This window comes from Melitaea cinxia, chromosome 28 (assembly GCF_905220565.1).
Source record: "Melitaea cinxia chromosome 28, ilMelCinx1.1, whole genome shotgun sequence".
NCBI classification, from domain to species: domain Eukaryota; kingdom Metazoa; phylum Arthropoda; class Insecta; order Lepidoptera; family Nymphalidae; genus Melitaea; species Melitaea cinxia.
In genome coordinates this window covers 9,373,598-9,384,993 of record NC_059421.1, presented here as the reverse complement: position 1 = coordinate 9,384,993, position 11,396 = coordinate 9,373,598, and the positions used below count along the sequence as shown (strand labels likewise).

The following is an 11,396-nucleotide window of genomic DNA, read 5'->3' as shown; positions in this document are numbered from 1 at the left end:
TGTGGAGGCCTATGTCCAGCAGTGGACTGTATAGGCTGTAATGATGACACAAACTCTTGTCTGTTCCTAAGGTACGCGACTTAATGCTGGCGGTAACAGCCGAGTGAATTAATATGTACCTACATAAATATTTGTCTTCGACTCGCTCATTCACTTTGTAGTGGTCCTACTATCCTCTGGGGGCTTTGAGTTCGGTTCCCGCCTGAGTCTGGGTAAAATATTTAGTATTTATATATTATGTATTACTTTTATGTCAATTTATCAAATAAAATAAATAGCTACAGCTCTTAGCTGTTACCTACCTACACAAGCATGAAGTTGCTTACCTACATTTGACTAGCCCGTTGGCGCAGTTTGTAGTGGCCCTGCTTTCTGTTCCGCATGTTGCGGGTTCGAGTCTGGGTGTGGTATATGTATTTATTTATATGTAAGTATTATTTATATGTATTTATCGAAAATAAAAACATGTAATATAACACAAGCATTAGGTTGCTTACTGTAGGAACCGACGACCGTTTGTGTGTGTCGCAAGACATGACTTTATATTTATTTTTCGACGCAATTTATTAAAAAAAAAACATAATTCAAATTTGTAAAAAGAAGATTCGAAACTGCGTTTGAAGCGTAATTGACTAACGTATTTTTTTATTTTGATTCTTATGAAAAACGCGCGATGTCGAGGTCGGTAAGCTAGTTATATAACGATATAAATAAGCGGTACTACCACATTCGCAATAAAATACCACATGGGATCGTGAGAAGCGTCGCATGTGGAACACAAATGTGCTACTCTTATTTATTTATTTTTTGCTTCAATGTCGTCCACTGACCGTCCCTTGTTACAAGGGAATAATTTCTCTTAAGGTCCGAAATAGGGCTGGCGTCCGGATATAACCGGACTTGTTTTAGCTTGTTCGAAAAGGGTTTAAAAAATCCGGATACCAACACCTTTTTGTTGGAAAATGAAAATGTGAGAATTTTGTTTTTTTTTTTGTGTTACGAGTATATTTGATGTTCTTTTTGTGTTTGTGTATTTCAATTGACTCGAATAAAGGAGGAGGTTGTCAGTTTGATATTCTTTATTTGAAAGATGATACTTTTCGCGTGGTTACATTAAAATCGATTTTAATCCACTTGATCGAGATCTGTCGATTACCTTTTGTTTTACATTATAATTGATAATTTTTTCGTCTACCTACATTCTGTTACTGGGCGATGTAATTGAAGTCAAGTTTTTTTTTGCGAACAAACAATTTTATAAATAGATACATATATTTATGCAGACTTTTCCAATATAAAATCGATATTAAATTAGTTTTTTAAAGCTTGCATTAAAAATAAGTAGTAAGTTATATTAAGTGAAGTTGGTTGTTTTCTTTTTTTTCGTTTTCTGTTGATTGCTTATTTTATGATGTAGTTAGCAGCCCTATTACAAGATCAACAAAATTTTATTTATGTAAGAAATAGTTGGAATTTCTTTGAAGTAAAGGACATTTATATTATTTAAGTTTTGTTATATTTTAGAACAGATATAATACTTGTGTGATTTTAATATATATATATAAAATAAGCTAAGCGATTTAACATCATAATGTATCTCAATATTACTGGAATCGCTTCAGCCTGTAATGTCCAACTGCTGGGCATAGGCCTCTTTCCCCATGTAGGAGAAGGATCAGAGCTTAATGCACCACGCTGCTCCAATGCGAGAGTTAGCGGATAAATTCCCTACTATGAGTAACGATCGCTATCAGGATTACCGGAATAGTGGTTATAAATGATAACACACGGGAAACGTAACATGTCTGGATATGACATAGGTTATATAACATCATGATGTATATATACTCTTAGCAGCTATTATGTGGATGCGGATAAAACAGTGAGCGAAGTCAAGTATATGTAAATATATTAAGGCCTAAGAGTAGCTCAGTCTAGGTTTTAATTAATTCCTAGATCTAATAATAAGTAATATTTTATTTATCTTGACTCTGTGTGTATACAGTTGTTTTTAATTATATTTGGTAATTATATATAATATATAATTTATACGAGTATATAATTTTATAACGTGATTTCATAAATAATACAAGTCGATACGCGCGTTTTTCCCGCAATGATATTACGAATTATCCTCATATATGTATAATGATAAAATGACTAGTTTTTTTTAAATATAAAGTATAAACCCACCCATTGTCACCTACCCTTACCTCTCTGAAAATGCCACGCTTCAGCCTGTAATATCCCACTAATGGGCATAGGCCTCTTTCCCCATGCAGGAGAAGGATCAGAGCTTAATCTAGCACGCTGCTCTAATGAGGGTTGGCGGCTATATTCCCTACTATGAGTAACGATCGCTATCAAGTGTGCATGATAACAACCGGGACTGATGGCTTAACGTGCTATCCGAGGTACGGTGGGGAGACTACACAAACACCCAGAGCACGGCAAACATCTGTATGGCCAATATAAATGTTTGTCATGTGTGGAGATCGAACCCGCAACATGGCTGTGACCGTTGCGCTAACGCGGCGTCTGAAAATGCCTACCTGTAATAATTACCTACAAAACTTATGAAATATTAAATATCATAAAAAAAGGTTATATTAAAATTATACACATAACGTTATACCTTTAAATATTCTAAAAACTCTCCAACTTTTGTAATAAATTAAACAAAACACAAATTGACACTTAAAAAAACGCATTAAAATTTTAATAACTCATCAAATAACACAGTAATTCTAGTTTATCGCCGTATTTTGTTTTCGAAAACATTAAAAAAGTTATCGGATAATATAAATTACTGCACGAAACTCTGGTTTTCAGTGATGTTTAAATTTTAACGGTTTTCTGTCGAATTTTTACGTCACTTATACTAGTATTTATTATCTATAATATAAAAATGAGTCGCTGAATGTGTTGCTAAGCGCAAAACTCGAGAACGGTTGGACCGATTTCGCTAATTCTTTTTTTAAAATATTCCTTGAAGTACGAGGATGGTTCTTACGGAGAGAAAAATTCTAAAAAGAAAAAAATTAATAAAATTAAAGAATCGACTGTTAGGCGATACGAAGTTTGCCGGGTCAGCTAGTTATTTATATTAATTTAAAGTTGAAATAGAATATCTTATTTATGGTTATTATAATTAAGATCGTGAGTTCTACTGATGAATAATTTTAATAACAAATTAAAAGTTATTGGCGTTCATACAACGGAATATATCTTGTTCAAAATATACAAAAAATATCTTCCAAATAACACTTTTATCAAGAAGTGTTTTGTTACTGTATTGAGTAAGTTAGTAAGAGAGTTGTCAACGCCCTTGCAAAACTCATCGTGCTGACATCTAGACATCCAGATGGCCCAGCTACGTAAATTGAACATTAGTTGGGGCGTATTAGCTACCCATGTGGTAGATCGTCCTTTTGTAGGAATTTACGAGGCATTTTTATTTATTTATTTATTTATTAAACTTTATTGCATATACAACAAAGAAGATAAATTTTAGAACGATTAGATACAAAAACAAATAATGTATGCAAAGGCGGCCTTATCGCTTATAGCGATCTCTTCCAGGCAATATTTAATAAAAGTAGTGTATGTAGTAAGGCATGTTAAACAAAAGCGTAAAAATAGACGGACGTATCAAAAACACGTATAAATTATTAATTAACAATACAGTTTAATCTTAGATAGCATATATATATATATATATATATATATATAGTATATAAAATCCGTTAAAAATGCACTAAACAATATTTTAAGATTCAAAATTTCTAAACAGATCATTTCTAACATTCTACGTCTAAATCTTTATGATTCATACAACAAACATACAACCCTTTAACTGTATGTCAAAATGTTAATTTCCGCTTACATCTGAAAAACTGAAAGTTTTCACGAAAATTACGAATATGGTCAGAAATTCAAGTTAAATTCATTGTGACTTCGAATCGTAATTCTTCTCCAGAAGATTTTTTTTAATTTTTTAAAATAGTTCTTCTTTTGAAAAATATATATTTTGTCAAAAAATATTATAAATCGATATATAATCGATATCTATAATAATTAATAATTGATTATAAAATTTGTGTATCTACTGTTATTATTAACTTATAAAGATAATTAGAAACTAATTTTAAACTGAAGTATAAAATTACTTTTTCAATTTCAATTATCATATTATGACAACCGGGACCGACGGCTTAAGGTGCTCTGTGAGGCACGGTGGGGAGACCCACAAAGACTGCACAAACACCCGGACCACGGCAAACACCTGTATGGCAAATACAAATGTTTGTCATGTGCGGGGATCGAACCCGCAACCGTCAGCGTGACAGCCACAAACCAACCTACCTGTACCTACCTAAATAAACTTACCTATTAACACAAAAAACTTCGTCTACGGTGAAGTATAAAGAAAACAGTATAAAATAAACAAAGTACAGATGTAGGACTACATTGACGATGTCCTTTCAACTAGTCTAGTAACTAAGTAATCAATATAACTAACTTAACTTATCGGAAACAACTACTTGGAATACAAAATGTTGAACTTGGAAATACGTACACTTATGTAGGTACATTTTTATGACGTACTTTAAAAATTTACTATATTTATCTCAACTAATATTATAAAGCTGAAGAGTTTGTTTGTTTGTTTGTTTAAGTGTGCTAATCTTATTTTTAACCGACTTCATAAAAGGAGAAGATTTCACAATCGACGTATATATATTTTTTATGTATGTTCGAGGATGACTTCGTCGTTTATGAACCGATTTTGATGTTTCTTTATTTTTTTGGAAAGGCAAAATCCCAAGAGTGGTACAGTGATAATGAAATCAGGATATGATGATAGTATCTCAGAGAAATCGAGGGTAACCTTCGAAAATTGTAGTGGTAACTAGTGCGTTTGTTAATTTGTTTCGCCTACTTACGTTGTATTACTTGTCGATGTATTGACGAAAACATTAGGTTACGGTGACAAATTTATAAATATTAAAACAAACATGGTGGGCGTGATTCTAATATTACACTAACAAGAACGAAATACAACAAAATTTCACCTCGAAAGCCTTAAATAAACGCACAGACGGTCGCATAGACAAAATAATTGACTCTCGAATGCTGCTCCCACCTACATACTTGTGTGGTACGTGTTATAAGAACATAGCGCTTTTTTAATATTTAATCGCGGTATTAACATATAATTATTGTTGCAAACTACATGAATTTACAAGTAATATGACGTAGGTTATCTAAAAAATATTCTATTAAATACATATTATTAGGGGCGAGTCAAAAAGTACTATCCAAATCTCGTTGAATTTTAAATGGGGCCATAACAAACACCATCTATCGATAAAAATCGAAAAATCGGTACACCCAGTATCAAGTGATGCGGTTATGAATCGAGAACCTTCCCTTCATTCTGAAGTCGGGTAATAAGAAAGCGAATAATACTGAATATACCGCTAAATCTTTTCATTTAGACCATACTATAGTCTTAACTAGGCTAAGCGTAGGCTACAGATATGTCGTAAGTTGAATCAAGTTTTTTAAGAAACACTTAATGACTCGAGTGGGTCTCGGCTGACGTCAGTCCATTCAGTGTTTCTTGACCGATGTTAAAATTAAATGTTAAAGTAATATGTAGGTTATATATTTTGGTTACACTTTGCTTAATCAGACAAGAATAAGCGAAAAAAAAAAAATTAAAAAAGAAATAAATAAAATAGTAAATATTTATTTGTTTAGAACGATATTTGAATTTTAAATTACGATTGTCTATTTTCAAATTAAAGACAATGAAAATATTTTATTACATCAAACTATGAAACGATGATATTGGTGATACAAAAAAGTAATATTTTTTATTTATATTAAAAAAAGTAAGATCGCGATGATTGAATTAAAATTTTTATTTTTTTTTATTTTTAAATTTATATAGAAAACGATTATTTCAATCTTCGAATATATTCAAACTCTAAAAAGAAACAGATAAAAGAACATAATTTCGTAATAGCGGTTTTTATTTTACGATTGTGTCCAAAACAGAAAAATGAGATTTAATACTTTTACGATTTACCTATAAAATCGATATTGCCTTTAAATTTTATAGCTTACGGGCACGGTATGCTACGCTTATTTTATGCCTTTTACTTGATTTGCTTTGGGCTGTTAATATTTTTAATACTATCATATACAATGTTAGACATTTTTTTTTTAAAAGAATAGTCAACCATTAAAAATACGAGAAATTTGATAACTTTTCAGTGTTTTGTTTTCCTATAAATTTAAAAATGGGTTAAGAATTCATTTGAATGTGATTATGCTAATATATTTCGATAGAATTTAAAAACTATTTTTAGCCCATTAGACTTGGAAGGTTATTGGACTGTAAAACATCTCTTACTAACTCGTGTCAAAATGTAAATAACGCTATAATTTTTCACGAATATCATATTACTTAATATTTAAAACATGTTAAATTAAAAACCATTATTACGTAATTATAACATATTTTTGTGATGTTTAATTTCCACTAATATTTATTTTTTCTTTTACAGATCAGATGTGAGAAAAGCCATGAAACAGCACTTAGTTTTTACGTTGAATCTAGTGTTTTTGTGATAATCATATTACCCAAAGATTTTAATAGTGATTTTGACAGGGTAGTGATTCTGACAAAAATGTGGAGGTGATTTTAACAATTTGTAATTATCAAGCTATGTGCTGTGAAGTTTACGAAAATGTGTTCAAAATTAGAAATTGCTGTCGCCATCTTATGTGGTAAGTTTAAAAAAACATTATTTTTTTCATTATTAATTTATATGATTGATTGAATTTTTCTACATTATACATTCGATGTACTCAAAGATAAGAAAATAAATCTTTTTTTAATAAAGAAATTCTCGCTACTACTTAATTATGCTAATAATTTAAAATATAAATATCCAATTAATTATTATTTCTCGAAAATAATGTTTAATATTTATTAAAAAGCCTATCTTTAGGAATGTCGCTGTAATTAATATATTAATTAAACATTCGTTTGATACGTAAGTAATTGAATAGGTTTTTTTTAACACTTTTTAAGACAGTTATATGAAATACATCTTAAAATATTTGATATTAACAGCGTTTTACCTACCAATAAAACGCTTATTAAGCGTTAACCTTATTTGAAGCCTTTTTATTTGAGAGAGACGAACTTGACTTCCGGTAGCGTGTCGGTAAATTTCTTCCTTTTTGACTGGTGGGTCATGTGACTTCCTTTTAAAAGTACCTCCCACCACGTTGAAGTTTCCTTTTTACCTGAAAGAATCTTGTGGCTCATTGAGTCTCAAATAAAAGTCATATATTCACCTGGAAGTGGTAGAGTATAAGGCTTCAAATAAGGTTAACGCTTAATAAGCGTTTTATTGGTAGGTAAAACGCTGTTATTAAGCCTTGAACCGTTATTTGAAGCCTTTTTATTTGAGACCTGTTTGTTATCTCCAGGTGTATAAATGAAACTTCTGTAAATTAATGTAAACATATATAATTTATTTAACCGTTTAATCATTAACTTATAATCAATACAACTTTTATTATTCAAGAATTACAACAGGTACAATAATTTATTAGTTCTCATTCACTGGTTCAAAATATTGTGACATAGATTGACCTGTTTGCTTCGATCTGACCTCACGACAATAATATTTCATAAAAGTACGTTCTGAACGCCAATTTCCTTTAGATAAAATTTCATCAATTGGACAATTTTGTATAAAGTTCTTTGAGTTAACTGCTGACCGTATACTTCCAGGACTAGCATTAATACCCGCTTGAATGAAAATTCTTTTAACCCAACCAGCTATGTATGTTCGAGAGGCAGGTCTTGGTAAACCACATGTTGTAATAAATAAATTATTCAGGCCATACTTTGAACGTCTATCGTGTGATAATTCAATCATACGTTTTATCCAATACACAGCATCTAAAGTATTACATTCTTTATTTTCTAAAATGCGCCATCCAGATTGCCAATTTCGTACCGAGTCTGTTTTCGAACCAAACCTTGGCCACAATATTATATATCCCTCATTTATTAAACAACCTTCTTTTTCAATTGTCAATAAGGTATCATGGACTCGGCGACCTGAATATAGCAAAAGCAATAAAGCCGCTCTAGCAGAACATTCATAAAAACTATTACTATCAGGAACATTTTCTTTCAACCATTTTATTAAATCATCGACATCCCAAATTGGTGTTGTCTTAGGCCGGTTATTACAAGTGTTTAATTTAATTGATTTTAACGCTTGATGTACTAACAAATGCGAGCTTAATCTGTCATGACAATTTGGATCACACAATGTAGCGACCGCGGATTTGTAAACTAAAATTGTATTATATGCAAGGCCTTGTATTTGATGCAAGTCAATCAAAAACTTTGCTAAGTCAGAACCGGAAGGTTTAGAAACAGTTACTGAATTTTTGTTAGCCCAATTTGACCATTTCTGCCATGCATTTTTATACGTCCTCAAAGTGGAACTACGCCAGGCTTTTTGTAAGAACAATCTTTGTTCCTTAGACCAATCTTTTAGGCTATCAGACCACCCCCACATCTCCAAACTTCTAGAGTCATCGTGAGCACGTGAGCCCGGGCTGAAGCAAATAAATCTATTGTCGGTATTCCCCATAAAGCAAAAATTTTCTCGGTTATTTCTGGCAGGAGATGCCACTCGGGACGCGCTAGACTGCGCGAGAGGTGATCTGCTTCGCTGTTGTAACGACCTGGGATGTAGTGACACTCTATGTGTATCTTCGCGCAATCTAAAATTCTGAATATTTTTCGACAAAGATTCATTAAAGCATCTGATTTCGTTCCGCCCTCGTTCCTTAAATAGGCTATGACCGTTTTGTTGTCGCTCTGAACTAAAAGAGTCGAATTCCTTAGGACAGGAGCGTGATCTTTTAAGACGCACCAAATTGCTAACATCTCCCTCTTGTTGGAGTGGTAAGCTGCTTCTTCTAAAGACCATTGACCGCAAAGGCTTACATGATTCAATTTTGCTCCCCATCCCATCTCTGATGCATCGGTTACGAGATAATTCGTTACTCGTGGGTAAAGTATCGGAGAACGGTTTGTTAAATTCACAATCCACCAATCCAATTCTCGTATTCCATCTGGAGGGATTGGATAACAATAACGGGGATTTAGCCGCCGTAACACATTGCAATGCCTTAAAAGCATTCGATGATTCAGACGACCTCTGGGAACCGGGAAACTGGCAAAATTCAAGGACCCGATCAAGCTTTGCATTTCGTTTAATGTTGCCTTTTGACGTTTTTGCAATTTGTGGAGTTTTTTCAATAACTGCTTGCATTTCTGTACCGGCAGATATTTCTGGTTCTCGTGGGGATTCCAAATAATTCCCAAGTATTGAATGCTTTTTTGTGGGATAAGGATCGATTTTTTGTAATTTATTTTCCATCCTAGTCTCTCTAAGAACAGAATGACTTTTTGGCCTTGTAAATAAAGCGTTTGAGGGTTTTGATGGACTAATAAAAAATCGTCTAGATATACAAGAATTCGTAGACCTATTGTTCTCAAATATTGGGCGATCCAGTTTGTTAAGCAAGCAAAAATTTTTGGAGCGCAAGCAAGACCGAAAGGCAAACATGTCAACTGCATCAACTGGTTTTTGTATATAACACGTAGATAACGTCTGTGCGATTTGTTTACTGGCAAATGGAAGTATGCATTTAGTAAATCTATTGTGATCATGTAATCGTTTAGTTGTAAAAAATTCGGCACTCTTTGTACATTGATTAGATGAAATTTGGATATCTGAATGTACTTGTTCAGATTTTTTAAATTGAAAATTGGACGCGATGTACCGTCGCTCTTTTGTATTGCGAACATTGGAGAAACAAAACTTGGACTGAGAGGAGCCCGCTCTAATACTCTCATTTGCAGAAGTTGAGCTATGACATAGTCCATTTGTTCGGAACTTGGTGTCTTGTAAATGTTCTTTTTTAAATTTGGAGTATGTAATGGTGGTTTCTTTACAAATGGTATCCGAAAGTTTCTTATTATATTCACGACAATTAAGGGAGCTTTTGAGTCTATCCATCTTTGGATAAAATACTCTAGCTGACCAGCATGGAAAGTTTTCGAGTCATAATCTTTGTTTACCCTGAGTTCGTGCCTGACTATTGAACCTAGTCCTTGCCCCTTTTGGAAAGGGTTGATGGCTTTGAAATTGTTGATTAGATCTCAAATGCGAGGATCTAACTTGTGGCTGTTGATGCCTTTGAACAAAACGAGATGGATCTCGAGTTTGCATTTGAAAATTGTCATTAATGTAAGCCTGAGCTGGGAATCGATTTGAATAATCATTTATATTGCTATTTGCTGGATAGTTAAATCGTTGAGGGCCATAATAATCCCTCGTATAACTAGGCAGAGCCTGAGTTTGCTGTCGTAATGGCTGAGCTTGCGCAGCAGCCCTCTTATATGAAGACCTTTGTGAAGGCCAAAAAGCTTTGGTAATACCTCCAGCCTTTTCAATAGCAGCAGTAAAAGTTTCTTTTTGAAAAAGTGAATCCTGAGTGGGAGGAATCTTATTCAAGGCAGTCTTTAAAAATGCATCTTTTACTGAACGCAATATATTTTCACGCCTCTGCTGTATCAAATTTGCTCTATGACCACAAGTTAATTGTAAAACATCACTCGATATCTTTTGTAGGCTACCCTTTATAAAAATTTCGTTTAATTTCTCTTGTAATGAAACTGACGTAATATTATTTTGAACAGAATTTGACCAATCTACAAGTGATTTAAACCCTTGTTGTAACGCTTCATTTTGCATAATAAGAGCATGAGTAATAGCAGCAAAACCACGTTCAATAGATGCTAAGTGAACGTATTTATCATAAGGTTTTAATTCGTCATTGGTTTCTAATGGAATAAACCCGGGCACTGAGCAGTACTGTTTCTGTACCTCTGCAAATCTTACATTATTCCAATCGTCAGTATTAAAGTACTGTATATTATTCAAAATGTCAATATGATTAGAAAAAGTCTTGGGTAATGAGGGCTCTTTAAGAACTGTATTTAACGCGATATCAAAACTGTTGGATGTTTGCGCTACATCAACTTCATTACCATATAATTCTCTACTAACATCTGCACTAATCTCAGAAATATTCTCTGATAGCAAAGCTTGCTCATGTGAGTAAGGACTTGATTGATAAGCAGGTTGAAAAGCAACGCTACTAGTGATAAAATTTTTAATGTGACTTACTTGATCAGCTAAATCCTTAACAGTTTTCTCCATTAACCGCCTTTTCTTTTCACTCGCCTTTCTGGATTTATACATTGTCTTCTTCCTCTT

At 32.8% G+C, this 11,396-nt stretch overlaps 1 protein-coding gene across 1 annotated transcript; it reads right to left on the bottom strand.

Moving 5' to 3' along the window:
- Positions 1-8,596: 8,596 nt before the first annotated feature.
- On the bottom strand, positions 8,597-9,082 carry LOC123667478. The gene has a single exon (XM_045601373.1). It carries the CDS (start codon positions 9,080-9,082, stop codon positions 8,597-8,599), a length of 486 nt encoding a protein of 161 aa, XP_045457329.1.
- Between the last annotated feature and the right edge of the window lie 2,314 nt (positions 9,083-11,396).